Here is a 21,966-nt window from a genome sequence, read left to right on the forward strand (position 1 = left end):
AAATTTCTCACCCTGATACCTTTTATGTATACTCAAAACAAAAATCCTGTGGAAGAAGACATAGAGAACATAGATATTTGTGGTTGCCAAGGGGGAGGGCGTGGAGGAAGGAAAAACTGGGTGTTTGGGGTCAGAAGATGTAAACTATTATATAGAGAATGGGATAAACAACAAGGTCCTACTGTAGAGCACAGGGAACTATGTTCCATATCCTGTGACAAACCATCATGGAAAAGAATATGAAAAAGAATATACATATATACATATAACTGAATAACTTTGCTGTACACCTGAAACTAACACAACATTGTAAATTAACTACACTTCAATTAAAAAAATAAAATTAAAAAAATACTGTGGAAGATAAAGTCAAAGGAAAGAAGGGGTCAGAATTTTAAAATATAAAGATATTGCTGCTATTTCCCTGTAGAACTGAAAATGCAAACATTTTTCCAAGAGTCATGCTAACTCCACACTGGCTTTCATCTGAATCAAAATTCAATGAGAGGACTTACAATAGCCAGGACATGGAAGCCACCTAAGTGTCCATCAACAGATGAATGGATAAAGAAGATGTGGCACATATATACAATGGAATATTACTCAGCCATAAAAAGAAACGAAATTGAGTTATTTGTAATGAGGTGGATGGACCTAGAGTCTGTCATACAGAGTGAAGTTAAGTCAGAAAGAGAAAAACAAATATCATATGCTAACATGTATATATGGAATCTTAAAAAAAAATGGTTCTGAAGAAACTAGGGGCAGGACAAGAATAAAGATGCAGACGTAGAGAATGGACTTAAAGACACGGGGAGGGGGAAGGGTAAGCTGGGGTAAAGTGAGAGAGTAACATTGACATATACACACTACCAAATGTAAAATAGATGGCTAGTGGGAAGCAGCCGCATAGCACAGGGAGATCAGCTTGGTGCTTTGTGACTACCTAGTGGGTGGGATAAGGAGGGTGGGAGGGAGACGCAAGAGGGAGGGGATATGGGGATATATGTATATGTATAGCTGATTCACTTTGTTATAAAGCAGAAACTAACACATCATTGTAAGGCAGTTATACTCCAATAAAGATGTTAAAAAAAAAAGAAAAAAAATTCCATGAGAGGGCAACCACATTAGCATTAATATATCAGTCACTGGCCCGCACAGTCTGTGAGAGGCAGGTGACAATCTATCAGCAGCCACAGATTTTGTCCTGACTCTGTGACGTTTCCCATCCCAGGTCTCACCCTGACTGCCTGGGCCAAAGGGTCATGATTGAAGGACTGACAGAAAAGAAGCTGATGAAATTTGCTTTTCAAAGTGGGTAAATCTGGGGCCAGAAGTACCACCACTACAGGCCATGTCTTCAAATATGAAAAAAGGTATAGATATATGATTAACACTTGCACATCGTATACCTCACATAGGTATGTGAAAACACACTGGATCCTGTAGTGTGTTTGCAGTTTCAGGCAAAGGGCCCAGTGTGGAGGGCATGGACCCGGGAGAGCTCTGGTCCAGGCTCTGCCCCCTACAGACTGGCATTTGTCAAGTTATCGAACTTTTCTGCACCTCAATTTCTTTGTCTGTAAAACGGGGCTAAAAAGAGTATTGACCTCATGGGATTTTTGCAAAGATGAAGTGAATTAACGTACCAAAGTGCTCCTGTTACAAAACACTGCAGAGGTGTCGGCCAATATAACACTGTGCACAGTCTCTGCAGTGGACCAGCCACAGAGTGTTCTTCCGTTCTCCCTTCTGCCACCAGAGTCAACACAGCCCTTCCCCGTCCCTGCAGGTTTTCCACAGACCCAGTTAACGGCCAACGTCCACTGCTTGCCCTTCTCCCTCCACCAGCTCCCTCAGCCTCGGTTCATTCCAGCGCTGACCATGCAGCATCGCAATTCAGAACAGAACCGTGGGGAAGAGAAGGCGAGGTCTGTCTAGCGCCTCCCCCTCAGCCTTATTCCCTCCCTGGTCCCGGGCTCTCGGATGAGCAGATGAGGGGGAACAGAAGGCAGAGCAGAAACCAAGGGAGAAGGGGTCCAGGCTCCACTGCTCTTCGTCCCCTGCGACCCTTACCTACCTTCTCCTCTTATTCTGCATGTGGACGGTCTCCCTCCCCCACGGCGCTCCAGCCTGGGCCTGGAGCCTGGTGGTTCTCAGGTCCTCTGAGAGCTGCGGGAGAGATAGACATCTGCATTTGCAAGTGGAAACTGCTCTGCTCATGGAAATGCTGATACCACGGTGGGAAGGGCCTTGCCACTGACAGGAGACCAGGAGCCTAAGCTTTTATTCTGTGTTATCTATTGCATAACAGTAGGAACTCCAAATAGCCCACTACTAACAGAGAAACCTTTAAGACACAGAAGGTTAAGGTATTAAATAGTCCTGGATAGAGAAGCAACATCCAGCAAAAAAAAAACCTAACTAAAAATTCCTGATACAGAACCTGGCAAGCCAGGCCACTGAAGCACTCTGGTGCTCAATGAATCCTATTTGACTCTTTCCCAGTCAAATCAAAGAAATGTAAGGTGGCGAGAGGTCAGGCAATTTTCATCCAAGCAAACCAAGCAAAAAGTTAAGTTACTGAATCGTACACTATCAACAGGCAAATTGTATGGCATATGAATTATGTATCGATAAAGCTATTGTCTTCTTACGTTAATTGATATAGAGTTGTAGCCTCGTAATTTGTGTTTAACCATACAAGCTATGATTCTTATGTTTTGGCTGCTGAATATATTATATCAGACTTCATTATAATTTTTCTTTTAAGAGACCTTTAGCAGTACATACAGAAAATTCTTAAATAGGCACAAATTTTTATTTAGTTTTTTCGTTGAAACATTTCAAGTATCTGCTCCCTTCAACTGTAGCCCTTACCTTTTCACAAGCAGAGCTTATGCAGAAGTTTTCTCAATAAGATACCAGGAAGGCAAATTACTTTCCTACACATGCATTTTTAAAACTAATTAATTTATTTATTTATTTTTGGCTGTGTTGTGTCTTCGCTGCTGTGCGTGGGCTTCCTCTAGTTGTGGTGTGCAGGCTTCTCTTGTTGCAGAGCATGGGCTCTAAGCACGCAGGCTTCAGTAGTTGTGGCACGCGGGCTCCGTAGCTGTGGTTCGTGGGCTCTAGAGCTCAGGCTCAGTAGTTGTGGTGCATGGGCTTTGTTGCTCTGCGGCATGTGGGATCTTCCCGGACCAGGGCTCGAACCCATGTCTCCTGCATTGGCAGGTGGATTCTTAACCACTGCACCACCAGGGAAGCCCCTACACATGCATTTTTAATTTGAAGCAAATTGGGAGTTGGAACTCGTGGGATCTTGCTGTTACCAGACTCCTTTCATTGGCTGAGGACTGAGCCAAAGCAAGATGAAGTCCTAGCAGAAGGAGGCCAGAGGGCCGAAGTGGATGGTGAGATGGTGAGGAGGTGGCCAGCGTGGGTGACGGGTCAGGCCTGCATTTAGTGTCTCCGCGGATCTAAGTAAGTGACTTAACCCTTCTTAGGCTTACGTCTCCGTTTCACCATTAAACTGCCACAGAACAAGCTACCACCTCACAATTTGTCAAATGAGAAAATCCATGTGACGCCTTTAGCACAGCTCTGGAATATAGTGTTATCAACAAATTAATACAATATAAAGAATTCATCCAAGCGCACCTTGAGGACATTATGTTACAAAAAGACATACCCTGCACGATGCCACTTATATGAAGTACCGAGAGTAGCCAAATTCCGAGAAGCAGAAGTAGGATGGGCTGCCAGGGGCTGGGGGAGGGGGGAGAGGGAATAGGGGTTAGTATCTAATGGGGACAGTTTCAGTTTGAGAAGATGAGAAAGTTCTGGAGACGGATGGTGGTGACGGTTGCACAACAGGGTGAATGTGCTTAATGCCACTGAACTGCACGCTGAAAAATGGCTAAGATATATACACTACTATATGTAAACTAGATAACAAAGACCTACTCACAGCACAAGGAACTATAGTGCGTATCTTGTAATAACCTATAATGGTAAAGAATCTGGAAAAGAATATATATAATATATATAACTGACCGAATCACTTTGCTGTACACCTGAAACTAACACAACATTGTTAATCAACTATATCCCAATATAAAAAAATTTTTTAAGAGTATATATACATATATTTGCAACTGAATCACTTTGCTGTACACCTGAAATTAACACATTGTAAGTCAACTATACGTCCATTTATAAGGTGGCTAAAGTGGTAAATTTTGGGCTTCCCTGGTGGCGCAGTGGTTGGGAGTCCGCCTGCCAATGCAGGGGACACGGGCTCGTGCCCCGGTCCGGGAAGATCCCACATGCCACGGAGCGGCTGGGCCCGTGAGCCATGGCCGCTGAGCCTGCGCGTCCGGAGCCTGTGCTCCGCAACGGGAGAGGCCACAGCAGTGAGAGGCCCGCGTACCGCAAAAAATAAATAAATAAAGTGGTAAATTTTATACTATGTATATTTTAGTGCAAAAAAAATCATCAAAGACTTTTCTGCCTCTTTGATTTGAAATTTAATACACGTGGGGTCTCCAGGAGCTAAAAAGTTGTGTTTTTATAGGTGATAAGAGCTCCTCCTTTTTTTTCTGTTGCTGATGGTGATTGTGGCACGGACAGTAGCAATTCTGATACGTGGTTTATGGTTGACAAAAACGACGGTGGGCCTGGCAGGCGAGTTCAGACAAATCTGTTCCTGAGAAGGTCCTTCATGAGGAGCTGAAGAGAGAGAAGCTCCATCAGGAAGGAACACGAGCGGCCGTGGTGGGAGAAGAAGTGCTGCAGCTGTGATAAGAGGTCACCCAGGTATCTCCCTGCTGCAGGCCAGCCCCTCGGGGTGTTTTTCTTAATTCTGGGAATCTCTAGGAAACAGTCTTTGTTTTCAGTATAGGAAGCCAGTCCAGGCTCAGATAACATTAAGCAGAGAAGGTGCTCCAAGAAGAAGCTCAAAAGCGCATTCCCTGCGCAGGTGAATGCACCGTGTAGAATAGAGTGGTAAATACCAGGTCCTCGGAAAGAATCTGGCCCCAGGCTGCTCCATTACGGTCGGGAATGTGTAAATAATGCACATAAAATGCACCATCACTCCCACGGTTGGTGAATAAATGAATTGACGTTGTCTGCATAGAGGGTTATTTTTCCTTCTAATCAACTGATTGGCCTTTTCTTTAATTCTGCTTCTTACAATTTGTCTGTCCAGGGACAGGCTGGAGTCCTGGAGTCTGGCTGCGGTAATGAAAACAGTAGTCCCAGGGCGCCACCTACTGGCAAAATTCTTACAAGGGCTCGGCGGCAGGGGCTCGAAACACCCAATCCTTCCCTCCCTTACCTGCTCCCCTAAAAGGATTTTAAACGCCATCCTTCCTTGGATTGGGATTTGGGGATTAGCAGATGCAAACAATTATGTAGAGAATGGATAAACAACAAGGTCCTACTGTATAGCACAGGGAACTATATTCAATATCCTGTCATAAACCATAATGGAAAATAATATAAAAAAGAATGTGTATATATAACTGAAACACTTTGCTGTACAGCAGAAATTAACACAACATTGTAAATCAACTATACTTCAATAAAATAAATTTAAAAAATAAAATAAATGCCATCCCTCCTAAGAAAATATTGCCTTTTAAATATCATATTTGGTACATACAAAAATTATGTTATTAAGTAAAATACCATGAGGGGGACTTCCCTGGTGGTCCAGTGGTTAAGACTCCGTGCTTCCAATACAGGGGGCACGGGTTCGATCCCTGGTCGGGGAACTAAGATCCCGCATGCCTCATGGCATGGCCAAAAAATTAATTAATTAATTAATTTAAAAAATAATAATACAGTGAGGAACACCTGTGAACCCATTACACCACCCAACCCCTAAAACTTCAAATATCATGTGAAAATGAATAAATAGTAGTAATTGTATATTCACAGCTCCGTGTGATATCATGAGTGAATCTTAGCATAATGTTGTTTGTTTTTTGTTTGTTTGTTTTTTTGTCTTTTTTTAATGAAAGTAGGCTCTGGAAGTCTACACAGTGTATGACACCTTTTTTTGTAAAGCTCATGAACATCGGCTGTTCTTCACACAGTCTGGGGCAGGAGTCATAGAGCCTTTCAAAAATATGACAAAGGAATTAGCCATCACCATAGGAAAAATACACACAGGCACAAACAAAACAACTGACATGGTTTCAGTAGGTTCGTGACTCCAGTTAAGTCTCACCCTAAATCTACCATGTAAACAATTCAATAACGAACATGTCTATAGTAGAAATTTTATTTCCATTCATAAAATATATCACTAAATAGCTGAAAAAGTTACATATTATTTTAAAACATAGATTTTAAAAATCATATTAGCTTCTCCTTAGCAAAATGCTTTTGTCTTATGTATTTACAAGAATATACTATACTTCAGGTACACAATTTTCACTCAAGCCAGACTGGGAAGGCCTGTGGATGTAGGTAGATGCTCCGATAAAGTTAATTATCAGCTCTTCTTGCCTTGTGCAAAGAATGACTGGATTTTACAAAAGTCCCTTTGGAAACAAGAGTAAATACAGAAAGCTTCTAGAGAAAAGTCCAGCAAAGCAGCAGTTGAGAATATATTTTCATTTAGTGATGAAATTAATCTTGTTTTGGTAATCTACAGCCTGTTTAAGGTAGGCGGGGGGATGATGTCCTTAAAGACTAAATTGTTTCTCTAGGAATCGTCAATGTGAGCCCGTGGAGAGGGTAGCCCTGAGTCCACCTCTCTGCTGTAAGGTCGCCTGTTTTGGTAAACAGAAGGACGTTCCGAAACATGGCCATCCATGTTCTGATACATCTGCATGTGGGAGAGAGACAGGACACTTATTACCATCTGATGAAGACTTATGTGTCACATGCCTACATGGCAATTGTTACTTTTATTATGCATAGATCTTAGAGGATATTCTACATATTAATTGACAAAGCAAATTTCATCCTTTTATTAATGGAGAAATCAAGTCATAGTCAAATATTTTATTTCATAATTGTTTCTTCTTTTAGATGTAAAATCTCAATCTAGAAATCCTGAGGCCATGCAGAAAAACCATAAAGGAGAAAGGCCATTTATATAGAGAATGCATAAACAGCAAGGCCCTACTGTATAGCAGAGGGAACTATATTCCATATCCTGTGATAAGCCATCATGGAAGAGAATGTATAGATATGTATACTTGAATCACTTTGCTATACAGCAGAAATTAATCCAACATTGTAAATCAACTATACTTCAATAAGATAACTTTTTAAAAACTCAGGGAAAGGCCACAAAAAAATCTGTTCTTTATGCGGTAAATACAGAGAATTGATTGGGTTTTCACTTGAGAGTTTAGTGACTTTAAAAATTTTTGTCCAAAATGAAAACAGCTCTACTTTTTTGTTTCATTATAGAGTTAATACACATTCATATAGATAAACTAAGCAATATAGAAAGATATATAGAAAAAAAAAAGCCGATGTCACCATTATAGCTAGCTTGCTGTTCACACACAATTTTGTGTCAGGAGGCTCAGACTGTAGGTTCTGTTGTAGAACCTTGTTTTGAATTACAAATACGTTGCTCATATGTTACATGTGTTACATCTTTTCACTATTTACCACACATGGGCACGTCTCATCTTTTTAACGGCAGCCTAGGGTTCCACAGTACTGATGTACCATAGTTAAATTTTGATGGATTGGTTGTATCACATAAACTGAAAAGTGCACACGTGACCTTGTCTGCCTTTGGAATAAATGAGGGAAGTGGAATTGCTGGACCAGAGAGGACGCACTTTTGAGTTGTGAGTCACATCAGCAGCCTACCCTGCAGAAAGGTTTACTTATTCCTACTCCTATCTTCTGGGTCCGGGAACGCTCTTCTCCAGAGCCTTACCAGGGCTCCAGGGCCCGAGATGTGGAAGATGGTTCATACCCACTTTTGAAATTCTCTTTTTTTTTCTTTTCTTTTCTTTTTCTTTTTTTTTTTTTTTTTTTTTTTTTGCAGTACGCGGGCCTCTCACTGTTGTGGCCTCTCCCGTCGTGGAACACAGGCTCCGGACACGCAGGCTCAGTGGCCATGGCTCACGGGCCCAGCCGCTCCACAGCATGTGGGATCTTCCCGGACCGGGGCACGAACCCGTGTCCCCTGCATCGGCAGGCAGACTCTCAACCACTGCGCCACCAGGGAAGCCCCTCTCTTTCTTTTTTAAAAAATTTTATTTATTTATTTATTTTTGGCTGCATTGGGTCTTTGTTGCAGTGCACGGGCTTTCTCTAGTTGCTGCGAGGGGGGGGCTACTCTTCCTTGCAGTGCACGGGCTTCTCATTATGGTGGCTTCTCTTGTTGCAGAGCACGGGCTCTAGGCACGTGGGCTTCAGTAGTTGTGGCACATGCGCTTCAATAGTTGTGGCACGTGGGCTCAGTAGTTGTGGCTCCCAGGCTCTAGAGTACAGGCTCAGTAGTTGTGGCACACGGGCTTAGTTGTTCCGTGGCATGTGGGATCTTCGCGGACCAGGGCTCGAACCCGTGTACCCTGCATTGGCAGGCGGATTCTTAACCACTGTGCCACCAGGGAAGCCCGAAATTCTCTTCCTTAAATGAGCTTACTAATCCTCGCCATTTTGTCTTTTCTATTGTCATGAATTCTTTTTTTTTTCTCTCTTTTCCATTTTGTTAGGTTGATCATGTTTTCTAGGGTCCCTTTTTTCTTCTCTGCTGAATCTGAGCTTATGTATTATATTTCTCCTTCACCAGTGGTTATATTTACATATTTAACACCCATTTTATTCTTGTATTTATTTCACAGTGTGGCTGCTCCCACCACAGAGCTTCTGCAGAATCTATACCTCTTCCCACCCTTTTAGGAAAGCACTTTTTGCCTTATTTTTTCAAAGAAGCCTCTGTTTTGGGTTTTCCTTCTTCAGTCTTAACTGCTTTCATTGTCTCGGGGATTTTCCATAATTTCTGGTCCACAAAGATCTCCTTCTTGCTTTCAGAGGCCATTATGGCCTCAGTTCTGTCTTTTTTTTTTTTTAATAAACTTATATATTTTTGGCTGCGTTGGGTCTTCATTACTGCACACGGGCTTTCTCTAATTGCGGCAAGTGGGGCTACTCTTTGCTGCGGTGCGTGGGCTTCTCATTGCGGTGGCTTCTCTAGTTGCAGAGCATGGGCTCTAGGGCGTGCGGGCTTCAGTAGTTGTGGCTCGTGGGCTCAGTAGTTGTGGCTCACGGGCTCTAGAGCGCAGGCTCAGTAGTTGTAGCGCACAGGCTTAGTTGCTCCGCGGCACGTGGGATCTTCCGGGACCAGGGCTTGACCCTGTGTCCCCTGCATTGGCAGGTGGATTCTTAACCACTGCGCCACCAGGGAAGCCCCAGTTCTATCTTTAAAATGTATATATTTCCCATAATTTATAGGGGCTGATAGGAGAAGACAGATGGCATGAGTTCAGGGGCCTTTCTGGAAGCAGAAGGCATGCCTGTGCCTCCCTCATCCCACTGTCACTTCATCATCTCTTCACTCCCTGTCTGCTCACCTCTCCGGCTGCAGTCACCTCCTAACCGGTGTCCCTCTTTGTTTCTGTTGCTGTTGCCATCCGAGGCACGCAGGATCCCAGTTCCCCAACCAGCGATGGAACCCAGGCCCTAGTAGTGAAAGTGCCGAGTCCTGACCACTGGACCGCCAGGGAACGACCCTAACTCGTGTCCTTGCTTTCGCTCTTTTGCCTTTGTTTTCCTGAACGTACTTTTATGCATCCTTTCCTTCCCTCCATCCAGGAATATTTGCTTAGCGCCCCTTAAGATCATGTAGCTTAGCAGCACGTTTTACAGCTGAGAGAACTAAGCAGATGCTACAGCTGCGTATACCATGGCGAACAAAACAGACGTGGTCGCTAACCTACTCTCACGTTGACATTCGTTCATTTATTTAATAGCCAGTTACTGTCTCCGGACAATGGGGTGACATCAGGTGACATAAAGATGAGAGCACATCATCCTAGCCCTCGTGGATCAAATCTAGTGATGAGGCAGACAGACCCACAAAGCAAAACTATCGCACAGCATGACTTGAGTGTCATGTAGAGGGACAGACAAAGTGTTAGGGGATTCAGAAGAAGGAACCTGAAATCGGAAGTTAGGGGAGAATTTGGAGAGGGGAAGCTATTTGATCAGGCTCTTTTTTAAATTATCGAGGTATAATCGACATGTTGTTACACTTGAAATTAGTTTCAAGCGTACATCACAGTGATTCACATTTGTATATATTGCAAAAGAATCACCCAAGAATCTAGTTAATATCCGTCACCATACCTAGTGATCTGGGTCTTTATCAAAGACAGATATCGAAGCATGTCTGTCCATTCTAAAAATCTCATTGGTTCATCAGTGTCTGAATAATGCCTTAGCGTGTTATTCAGTGACCTCCCTGCTCTCACTCCACACCATCAGGGTTGGGTTAGATCTAAAGCGTTAACCTGAAATTTCTAGATGTGTTTCCCTCCCCGTCTCACTTGTCCTCCAAGAACCATCTTCCTTCCTGGTCTGTAAATGAAGCCGAGACAGAGATTCTACAAAAACCATTCACGTGGGTGCAAGGAAAGATTGCGCCAGGCATGCTGGCCTGTTTTCCCACCCAAGAGACTGGACGTGACATGTTAGGAGATGTGAAGAGAAGAGGCGGAAGGCAGGGGCCTGCCCACTGTGGGTGGAGCTGCCTGGCATCGCTGTGCAGGATGTGCCTGCCTCAGAGGTGACCAGCCAAGCGGCAAGTGGGGACCGAAACCCAGTGTCTGCTTCCCAGGCTTCTGGACTGAGCCCACAGCACCTGCAGGAGTAAGGGGCTCCTCCTGGGGTGCTCATCTCACCCAAGGGGTCCCGTCCTCTAACTTAGCTAAAGGTGTTTCAGCTTGCTCTCAGCGCCTTTGATACTGGGAGGGAAAGGAACCTTCCATCGCGAGGGGCAGGGAATGGAGGAGACTGGGGAAAACGTGGAGGATGGTCCTGGAGCACAGATGCCCTCAGCTGAATCCTCATCCACGGGGATCTTGCAATTCAGCCATGCCTGATACCTCTGGGGCCCCTCGAACAGAGGGAAGCGGGTTGGGACGTCCTGTGGGTGTGGGGATGTGAAAGGGGAACTCTGGCCAGATCAAGGTCGTCCTGAACAAAGCCGAGGGCGCCTCAGCAGCCGTGGACCCTCCCTGCTGGTCACACCAGCTCTGCAGTCTTGTTTTCCTTCACATGTCCCCACTCACCCTATACTTTAGTTACAACCCATTATTTTCCATTCTACTTTCTCAGCTCTGAACCATTATTTATGTTACTCACCCAGCCTGGAGCACCCTGCTAACCCCCATCCCCCAGTGAGCAGCCAAAATCCACTCAGTCTTCACAGCTCAGCTCAAATAACACCACTATGGAGCCACACCCAACTGCCCAACAAGTAAAAATTACTCATTACTTGTTTTTCTATAAAACTCTGCTTTCAGTTTATTTTACAGTGTCCTTAACTGTTTACAAGTCATCTGCTCTGTAGCCTGTGAGTCCCCTGGGGGCTTTCCAGCTCTCCTTTTTGTCCTAATTCCCTGACAATGCTGAATTTCCATATGTGATTTAAAAAAAAATCCTAACAGGAGGAGAAGACACATACCATCCACACAGGTCTCTGGAAAGACTACAGAATTGAAAATGGACTCCTCATAATGTAGAAAAAGCGGACGGACAATCCATTTAAAGACTCAGATTCATATTTAACTAACATTTATCACCTGCTAAGTGTTCCCCATGTGCTAAGTCTTTTCACATACATCACCTTATTTAGTCCTTACAAATCCACAAAGATTTGTTAATCCCATATTTCAGATAAGGAAACTGAGACCACCCCTCCCCCAAAGATTGAGTGACTTAATTAACTCATATCAGAAGCAAACAATGGAGCCAAGATTTGAACCGAGGTATTGGGAGTTCCAGGTTCCTTTGTTCACTTGGTCTAGGGGATGGCTCCTCTAACTACATCAGGTGGTACTGTTAAGGGTGAGAGTCAGCAAGGTAATTCCCAGTTCCCAAAGCTCAAAGGTCATCTAGCTTAGCAACCCATTTTACAGGTAAGAAAACTAAGGCCCAGTGCTGGTATTAAGCTCTCAGGACTCCAGGTCAATGCTCTTTCCACTCGATTGCATGATTGAGTTGTATGATTATTCCACACAAAACCTTCATGCTGAATTAGGTAAAGTCAGTGGCTTCTGGAGTCAGGGATTACGTTTTATTTATTTGTTTGGTCCTCAGCACTGGTCACTTAAAAGCATTTAATTTCTTAATCAATTGGCTAAAATCTTCAGGAAAAGTTTTTCTTTTTTTCTTTCCCCCTAAAAACACTTATCCGTAAGTATATCTAACCCCATACAACTTTTTTTTTTTTTTCAGGACAAGAGGAGCTTTACTTTTCTGAATGCTTTTCTTAATCTAATTATATTGATGAAGGATGGGTGGCCCTTTGTTTTGAGTTTAGGATTATGAGTTTGACCCCATACAACTTTTAAAGAGCAACCTAGACCAGTTGTGATGAGGAAGGCAACTTGGTATCTTTGGCACTCAGGAAATCAGCAATGAGTGTTCGGAGTTCCAGAGTTCTTTCCTTCCTAACGATACTTTATAAGATGCTGTGCTGCTACCTACCGCTTCTTCCGCATCTGCCAGCTGACATCCCAAAAATGAAGTCAGGTTAGGAAAGGATGGCCGTTTCCTAGAGTCAAAAGCCCAGCAGGATTGCATGATAAAGTATCTGTAAAGACAACCGAAGAAGAAGCAAGTTAGGAAATCTGAATGAAGCAAAATGGGTCACTTTCCACTTAACGAAGCACCATTTATGGCTGTGGAGATACTTGTTTATGGCATGTTTGTCCTGAGGCAAGTACTAGCTTAGATTTTGAATTCATATGAGAAAGGACAAATTATATGATGCATTTTGACAAATACAGTGTGAACCAGAATTCAGGAGAAGGGTCCCTCAAGTAAAGGAATTGAAACCCAGAAAACATTCAGTTATGTTCAGAAATCCCTGAAACCAAAAGGAAGAGTTTTCTTTCCTTTCCTTTTCTTTTCCTTTCTTTGCTTTTCTTTTCTTTCCTTTTCTTAAGAGGAATCATGGGAGCTTCACACTAAAGAGTTTTACTCTTTTTCTCATGGGTTTGCAACTAGACAGGCTGTACATTTCCGATTTCAGCCACTTTACGGTCTGACTTAAACTTACATTTCTTCCGTGGCATAAAATGGCTGATCCATTTTAAATCCACTCTGGATGAGTTTGTAGAAGTTAGCATCAGCTGGAATCCCGGGGTAAGGATTGACACCTGAGAAAAACAAGAGGGCATATAACCATCCACTCACCCTTCAGTTGTTTCTTATTCACTCAATTGGCAAACACGATGGATTGTGGCTCCCTGGGCCAGCACTGTGGTGCTGGGCAGGAGAAGCCACGTTCTGGCAGGCAGGACAGACCAACGGACACCAGCACGTAAAAATAAAGGGGCTCAGGCTGCCACAGAAGTAAGACTAGGCGGGCTCTGGGTCATGGCATTTCTTCCGCCCTTTGACTTAGGAGTGGGGGAGGAGTGCAGAGGGGGCGGAGTGCAGAAGCCCTGGGCTCACGGAACTGCAAGTCTTACCAAGCGAGAATATTTCCCAGAGTAATATTCCGTATGACCAGACATCGCTCTTAATTGTGTAGATTCCCTCAAACAAGCTTTCAGGAGCCATCCACTTCACAGGCAGACGGGCCTGTGTAAAATCCAAGCAGAGATCAGTGGTGAATTTTCCACGTACAAGCATTCCTTCTTTTCTCGTTAGCTAGGTGATCACTTTTATTCTCTCCCTAAGGCCATACTTAATGCTTCCTTGAGAAAATCATATTCCTCAAGTGGCCTTTTTTTCACTTTCAAATTAATATTGTAACATAGTAGCCTTAAACAAATTTTATTTCTTTAAAACCCAAGCTTGCACTTGGCATTGGTAAATTTCACAGTAGACACTCGCTTCCTGCTGAGTAGCCAGGCACTTCCCCAGGGGTAAGTGGAATATTCTGTTAAGGCATTTCTTGGAAGAATTTTAGTGGAAATGCCACCCACAAGAATGTGATGGGGGGAGCATATGTCATCGCTTCCAGAAATGACACCCGGCGGTTTCTGTGGCTTTAGTAATTCTCAGTAGCATGAAAGGGGAGTTTTTAATTAGTACAGCCTCAGGTTAGAATCAAGACACAGGGACGGGGAGGTTCCTGGGGCTGAGCGTTCTGTAGTATTTTCTTTTTCAGGGATTGAGAGCCCTTAACGGTGCACATTTAATCTGCCAAGTAAAATCAAAGTTCAAGAAAGATACCCTGTTTTCAATCCTATTCAAAAGGATGAGCTGGGAGAATCAAGCAGGCTAGTCTGGTTAATTTGATTCATTAAAGGGATTAATCATGGTTCCAAATGGAATTCCCTTTCCTGCTTAAGAAACCACCAGCTAGTAGGGCAGAAACTTCATAGCCACTATTAGTTCATCCTATTTAAGACTGCAGCTACAATGAGGGAAGCATAGATCCAAACTCAGCTGTGTGTTTGATTCTGCTGGGAACACAGTTTAATTTGATTTGCAACATGTATTGGACAACGGAGTTTGGTTGGTTTATTCCCATAAACGCTATGAGGTAAGTGAATACTCCTTCATGGGAAACACTGTAGCATCATGCTCGTGCAGAGACATGGGGCTCAGACCATTCATGTTCTAACCCATGTGCTGTGTAATCATGAGCAAGTGACTTTTCTGTGCCTCAGTGTCCTCAACCACAAACGGGTACTTTGAGGACCAAATGAGTCAACACACGTAAAGCACTTAGAAAAGCACTTAGCACATGGTAAGCACAATACCAGCATTTGTTATTATTATTACTTCACAAGTAGGGGCAATAAAGCAGAGAGAAATCACAAAAATGAACAGCCAAAAAGAACAACAGGGGCTTAAATCCAGGCATTGTAATTCTTAAAAACCATACTCTTTCAACTACACACAATTTCATCATCTGGTATTTTTAGTAGTTCTCTTATAAGTGACACGTGTCCTTAGGTTTTTATAACAAGTAGATTCAGTGATGTTTTAGGTCTCCCTGTGTAACAGTAAGAGGATGACAAATATTCATTAACTAACATTTGATTTAAATACTGTCCCTTTTTTAAATGTATATTTAATATTTAATTTACTTGTATTTTTAAAATGCTGTCTTGTAACGATTACCTATTCCCATAATTGAAAGCATAACTCAATAGTCACTTTATAGATTAAGGAACTGAAATAAGTTTTAAGTAATGAGATTTTTTTTTAAAGGGTGGATTGCACTCAAAGGCCCCTAATTGATAGGTGCGATGCTATTTTGCTCAACTTTTATTACAGATGGAATATTTCCGTGAAGCTGCAGAAAAAGCTTTGAAGCCTAAGAGAGCAAACTGCTGGGAGTAAGTTTTCTGAGGTTAACATAAATCACAAATGCACTACAGTGAGCGCAGATGTTTAGAGCAGTGATGACAAAAACACAAAATAACAGGATAAAACTACATGAGAAGCAGCAGTCTCACGTTGCCTCTGACCACGTAGTTGGAATCACTCATAATGTCCCGAGCCAGTCCAAAATCACCGATCTTCACCACTTTCCCGTGGGTCACAAGGACATTCCTGGCGGCCAGGTCTCTGTGAACACACTAGAAGGAACAAACTGGGAGTGTTATTTACCATGATGTAGATTATCACAGAGTATAATCTTTCTTCTCATTTCAAGTTCAGTAGGAGTTACAGATGACAAAACTGTAGTTCCTCGAGGTGTCTTATCTTTACTGGGCCCTGAGCAATCATCACGATGTGTAACTAAGTGCGTGAACAATTCTTCAGCCGTTGGTGCTGCTTAGGGAACATTCCCAGAGGCCAAAGGGGCCAGGTTCTGAGAAAGCAGGTCAACCCTAGCAAGGTGCATATCTTGCTATAAATAAGAGACACAGCAGCAGGGCCTCTAAAGGGGTTTTCAGAGCACTCTTCTGTGGGGTGGAGACAATGTCTTTTCTGATGGGAAAATACCTTTGGCAATATACTGGCATAATATTAAAAAAAGAGGGAAAATACTAGAAGTTTGGGAAGGTTGACTAAGGTGGAATTAGAAACAGTTCCTGAATTGAGAGATGACGTGACTTTAATTCGAGTGGTTTGGCAAGAAAATTAACTCCACAGAGGAAGATTTTAAAAGGAACAGGGACTTCCCTGGTGGCTCAGTGGTTAAGAATCTGCCTGACAATGCAGGGGACACGGGTTCAAGCCCTAGTCCAGGAAGATCCCACATGCCGTGGAACAACTAAGCCTGTGCACCACAACTACTGAGCCTGCGCTCTAGAGCCTGAAAGCCACAACTACTGAGTCCGTGGGCCACAACTACTGAAGCCCATGCGCCCTAGAGCCCGTGCTCCATAATGAGAAGCCACCGCAATAAGAAGCCCGCGCACCACAACGAAGAGTAGCCCCCACTTAACGCAATTAGAGAACGGGACGGCCTAAAGGAAAAATGGGAGAGAGTTGCAAGAAACCAGATAAACTTCAAAACATTCTTATTATCACAAGCCCAGGGGGAGAAAAGGCAGTGCCCCTTGACCTCCAATCGTGAGTAGTTTGAGAATTTACTTAACTACAGGCAGCAACCGGGCTGGACCGTCTAGGCAGATGCTTTCAATGCCTGTAAAGAAACTGGGGACAGTGCTACTGTAGACGCAGAGGTGAGAGAGGAGACATACTCCAGCAGCCGGCAGGAAACACGAGGAGAGGAAAGTGTCCGGGGACTGGGGTGGGGAAGGATTCTGAGACAGTGATTCTTTTCACTGTTGAGCAAGTACGAGGACGCCCAACTGTGGAAAAGAAAAGTAAAGACGGCGGCTCTTTCTCTTCCGTCCCAGGTGCTTCGGGATCTGTGGGCCCCGGTGCAGACGTGGCCAAGTCCAAGAACCACAGCACGCACAGCCAGTCCCCAAAATGGCACGGAAATGGCATCAAGAAACCCTGATCACAACTATCTCTTAAGGGGGTGGACCCTGAGTTCCCGAGGAACATGCCCTCTGCCAAGAAGCACAACAAGAAGGGCCTGAAGAAGATTCAGGCCAGCAACGCCAGGGCCACGTGCGCACTGCTGAAGCTGTCAAGGCTCTCGTAAAGCCCAAGGAGGCCAAACCCAAGGTCCCAAAGGGAGCAGCCACAAGCTCAGTCAGCTTGCCTATATTGCCCACCCCAAGCTCAAGAAACGTTCCCGCATCGCCAAGGGTCTCAGGTTCTGCTGGCCAAAGGCCCAGGCCAAGGCTCAAACCAAGGCCAAGCCTGCAGCTGCGGCTCCGGCTCCGGCTCCGGCTCAGGCTCCCAAAGATACCTAGGCCCTCACAAAGGCTCCGGAATAGAGGCCTTTATCTGCCAATGTGGGAACAGAAGGACTGGTGTGACCCCTGGGCTGCTGTCTGCATGGGGCTGGTGTCCTCCTGTGCTATTGGTACAAATAAACCTGAGGCAGGATCTGTCAGTAAAAAGGAAGAAAGGGAGGGAGGGAAGGAGGGAAAGAAAGAAAGAAAGAAAGAAAGAGAAAGAAAGAAAGAAAGAAAAGAGAGAGAGAGAAAGGAAGAAAGAAGAGAGGGAGGGAGGGAGGAAGGAAGGAAGAAAGAAAGGGAGAGAGAAATGAAAGACAGCAACACGTACTTTCAATATCCATGAGTGAAAAAAAAAACTTGGGATTCTAACTGGGGTTGTGAGAAATACACAGATTAATCTGGTGAGAACTGACTTTTCTTTTAAACGGTGAATCTCTCCCATATGAACAAAACAGAACTCACTTATTCAGGTCTTCCTTTTTGCCCTTTAATCAAGTTTCACAGGTTTCTTCATGAAAGAAACAGATCTTAGGTATTTCTTGTTTATCTTAACCTGTTTCATGGTTTGGTTGCTCTCCTGAATAGAATTTTTTTCTTGTTCTTCAAAGCTATTGATCTATTTCACATTAATCTTTTTCTTAAAACTGGGATATAATTGATGTAATACGTTATATTGGAGACTGTACTTTTTTAAAGAAAAAGAAAAATACAGCTGAAATTACTCTTTCCAAATTCAGGGAGAAAGAGGAGAGAGGAGGCCAAGAGAGGGCAGTGGAGGAGGGAGAGGTAGAGGCTAGGAGCCCAAAGGGAAAAGGAGAGGAAAACGTTGGGGAAATAAAGAGAAGTAATGGAAGGGAAGAAAACGAGAACAGGAAGTAGCCACACGAATGGCGGAAATCGGTTCACAGGCAGCAGACGTCTGAAATGTCAGAGAAGAGCAGGACTGAAAGAATATTTTAGAAAGAATGCAAAACCGGGGTAGAGTCCACGGCGTGAGGGGGCCCTGAGGTCTTCACATCACAGCCCCAGTGGATCTGGGATTAGCAGACCCACAGGCTGCTGCCAGCCCACAGCAAACTCTCGAAAGAGACACCGGTGCCTTGCACAGCTGGCTTGGCCTGAAGGGCACCCGGGATTTGAGCCTCCGCTCACCCCCTGGGTCAAAGGTAGGACACAGTCTAAACAACCTGAAGTGACTGCCCGACAGGGCTACACCTGGTTTTGAGGAGGGATTCCTGAGGACTTCTGGAAGCTTCAGGGACTTTGGACCGTCTGGGAGGGCTGTGATAACCATCGTTTTATAAGGGATCCCTGACCTTTATACTATAATTAGCCAAGAGCCCATGTAACATCCTAGGTGACTCCAACTGTGAACGGGAGGGAAAGGAGTTGCAAGTTAAAATAAACAAGAAAAAAAGAAAACCCCACATCTCTTCTTCAAAATTATCTTCTTGTTGTTGGTATTGTGAGTTTCGTTTTTAAAAGGAGCTTACCGACTTAAATTCCAGAAATTCCATTCCTTTGGCCACTTGATATGCAAAGCAAAGAAGATCTTCAAAGGTAAGTACATTCAAGTCCTCTTCTTCCTCCAGCCTTTTTTGGTTTTCGTATTCAATTTCATCTGTAAAATACAACTGGTCCTCATTTTTGCCAAAATACAAAGAAGCTGCCTTATGGAAGGGGGAGGGGCAAGATAGGGGAAGGGGACTTCGAGGTACAAACTAGTAGGTATAAAATAAGCTACAAGGATATACTGCACAACACAGGGAATATAGCTGATATTCTATAATGACTATAAATGGAGTACAACCTTTAAAATTGTGAATCACCATATAGTATACCTGTAACTTATAATATTGTACATCGGCTATACTTCAATTGAAAAAAAGAAAAGAAGTTGTCTTACAAATCTCTGTAAGCACCTCATGTGCAAATGGAACTACGACATCACCTTCCTGGTGGCACCAGGGCTAACCTAGTTATGCAGAGAACTGTTCAGCCCAGGAAGTGTCACCTAAAGGTTCTCTTCGGTTAGAGGAGTGAATTCTCCAGCTCTCTGGGATGAGTCAGGGGTTTCTTTTGCACTAGGCAGTTTTGTCACACTGGGAAAAGAAGTACCAATTATCTACTACATTTTATGAGCTGTTTGTGCACTTAATGTTCTTTTTTTTTTAAAGGGGAATGAAACTCCTCATTGTGTGTGTGACGCCACTAAAATTTTTTTTTATAATAAATTTATTTATTTACGGCTGCGTTGGGTCTTCGTTACTGCGCGCGGGCTTTCTCTAGTTGCGGCGAGCGGGGGCTACTCTTCGTTGCTGTGCGCGGGCTTCTCATTGCGGTGGTTTCTCTTATTGCGGAGCACGGGATCTAGGCGCTCGGGCTTCAGTAGTTGTGGCGCAGGGGCTTATGGCGCAGGGGCTTCATTGCTCCGCGGCGTGTGGGATCTTCCTGGACCAGGGCTCGAACCCGTGTCCCCTGCATTGGCAGGCAGATTCTTAACCACTGCGCCACCAGGGAAGTCCTTAATGTTCTTCTAGTTAATTTTTTTTTTTTTTTTTTTTTTTGCCGCACTGTGTGGCTTGTGGGATCTTAGTTCCCCAACCAGGAATTGAACACATGCCCCCTGCAGTGGAAGCGCAGAGTCTGAACAACTGAACTGCCAGGAAAGTCCCAATTTATGACTTTTAAAAAGAATAACCTGATCAAATAAAATAGCTCTCAGTGTTTATTAGTAGAAACATTGACATAAAATTCACACTACTAGGGCTTCCCTGGTGGCGCAGTGGTTGAGAGTCCGCCTGCCAATTCAGGGGACACAGGTTCGAGCCCTGGTCTGGGAAGATCCCACATGCCGCGGAGCAACTAGCCCCGTGAGCCACAACTACTGAGCCTGCGCGTCTGGAGCCTGTGCTCCGCAACAAGAGAGGCCGTCATAGTGAGAGGCCCGCGCACCGCGATGAGGAGTGGCCCCCGCTTGCCACAACTAGAGAAAGCCCTCGCACAGAAACGAAGAGCCAACACAGCCATAAACAAACAAACAAATAAATAAATAAAAATTTTTTAAAATTTAAGGCAAAATTCCTTAAAAAAAAATTCACACTACTAAACTGGTGGCTTTTCACTACCTTTAAAGTAAATATGCATTGGGACTTCCCTGGTGGTGTAGTGGTTAAGAATCCGCCTGCCAATGCAGGGGACACCGTTCGATCCCTGGTCTGGGAAGATCCCACATGCTGAGGAGCAACTAAGCCCGTGCGCCACAACTACTGAGCCTGCGCTCTAGAGCCCACGAGCCACAACTACTGAAGCCCACGTGCCTAGAGCCCGTGTTCCGCAACAAGAGAAGCCACTGCAGTGAGAAGCCCGCGCACTGCAATGAAGAGTAGCCCCCGCTCTCCACAACTAGAGAAAGTCCAGTCATAGCAACAAAGACCCAATGCAGCCATAAATAAATTTATTTTTTAAAAATTCTTTAAAGCAAATATGCATTAATAAAGCGTATAGATGACATTAGCAAAGATAAACATGCTTTTGCATTTACACACTTTTTAAAAATAGCTAACACAGAACTCTTGTATCCATTTCTATTTGGAAGTGCTACTATTTCGAATAAAATATTACCTTCGGATTGAAATGAATTCCCATTGAACCCTGAGACAGGATCTGAGTCCGGGTGTATTTGGACTTCTCTTGAACCAGGCATACTATTAAAAAAAAGTTATTTCATTATTTACGTTCTTCTTCTGAGTAGACATTTTATTAGAAAAACTAGAATTCATCAAATAAATGAATTCCAATTATAAATGGGCTTTTAAATTAATAGCATGGCATCAACTAGTCCTTTTAGTGTGTGTGGACATTAAACACATCTGTGTAACTGAGCCTGTCTGTCGAACAAGGATAAGAGTGATCCCTGTTACCTGTATGGAATCTTACGGTTCAAAGAGGACCTCACTCAGTCCTTCCCACAACCCTACAAGCTGGGTGTCAAAGTCACATTTTATAAAAGAAAAGCTAGGCTGGGTGAGATAAATATGATTTGCTGAAATCACGACGCTAACAAAGAGTGTGACTTTCCCTATAAAAGTCCATGTATTATAGATCTTCTATAGAGTCTTTTAGTGTTTCGTCATCCTTTTTTTTTCCAAGTTGGCCTTTGTAAAGCTCATTCCTTTTTCCTGTGAAATTAATAAACAGTAATAAGGAAGATCTCTTTTACTGTGTATAATATAGAACTCTTCACTGAGGAATTTTGTATACATTATATACAGACAATGATTCAGTTTATTCCAGCATAATAGTTGACCCCAATTACAATGTCCACATCTTTAGAAAATAGCTTAATGCTTTCAGACCACAAATATTCCAAAAGTAATTGCTTCAGTGTGTTTAATACCCAGTGACTGGAATGAATCAAAGGCACTGAGTGACCAGCATTGTTGTCACTAACCACAGAGTCCTGGTCACACACAGATTCTCTGTTCTAGAATTCGGATGACATTATAGAATCCTCTCA

At 43.6% G+C, this 21,966-nt stretch overlaps 1 protein-coding gene, 1 long non-coding RNA gene and 1 pseudogene across 3 annotated transcripts in view; 2 read left to right on the forward strand and 1 right to left on the reverse strand.

Moving 5' to 3' along the window:
* LOC309792796 overlaps positions 1-21,966 on the forward strand; it is a 468,580-nt gene that overhangs the window by 93,238 nt on the left and 353,376 nt on the right. The gene's annotated exons all lie outside the window — the stretch shown is intronic.
* The window catches only part of FLT3 (fms related receptor tyrosine kinase 3), a 79,428-nt gene continuing 63,747 nt past the window's right edge, over positions 6,286-21,966 (reverse strand). The window contains exons 18-24 of the mRNA XM_082602621.1: positions 21,072-21,154; positions 18,941-19,068; positions 15,636-15,758; positions 13,692-13,803; positions 13,277-13,376; positions 12,703-12,808; positions 6,286-6,844 (exon numbers count right to left, since the gene is read on the reverse strand). Of these exons, the coding sequence (XP_082458747.1) occupies positions 6,722-6,844; positions 12,703-12,808; positions 13,277-13,376; positions 13,692-13,803; positions 15,636-15,758; positions 18,941-19,068; positions 21,072-21,154 (775 nt within the window). The 3' untranslated portion in view covers positions 6,286-6,721. The remainder of the gene's footprint in view (positions 6,845-12,702; positions 12,809-13,276; positions 13,377-13,691; positions 13,804-15,635; positions 15,759-18,940; positions 19,069-21,071; positions 21,155-21,966) is intronic.
* LOC309792465 (large ribosomal subunit protein eL29-like) lies at positions 15,914-17,698 on the forward strand (annotated as a pseudogene). The gene is made up of 2 exons: positions 15,914-15,917; positions 16,929-17,698. The product of its transcript is annotated as a large ribosomal subunit protein eL29-like (transcript).

The sequence above is a fragment of the Mesoplodon mirus genome (genome assembly GCF_964341445.2).
Source record: "Mesoplodon mirus genome assembly, chromosome: 17".
Taxonomy (NCBI): Eukaryota; Metazoa; Chordata; class Mammalia; order Artiodactyla; family Ziphiidae; genus Mesoplodon; species Mesoplodon mirus.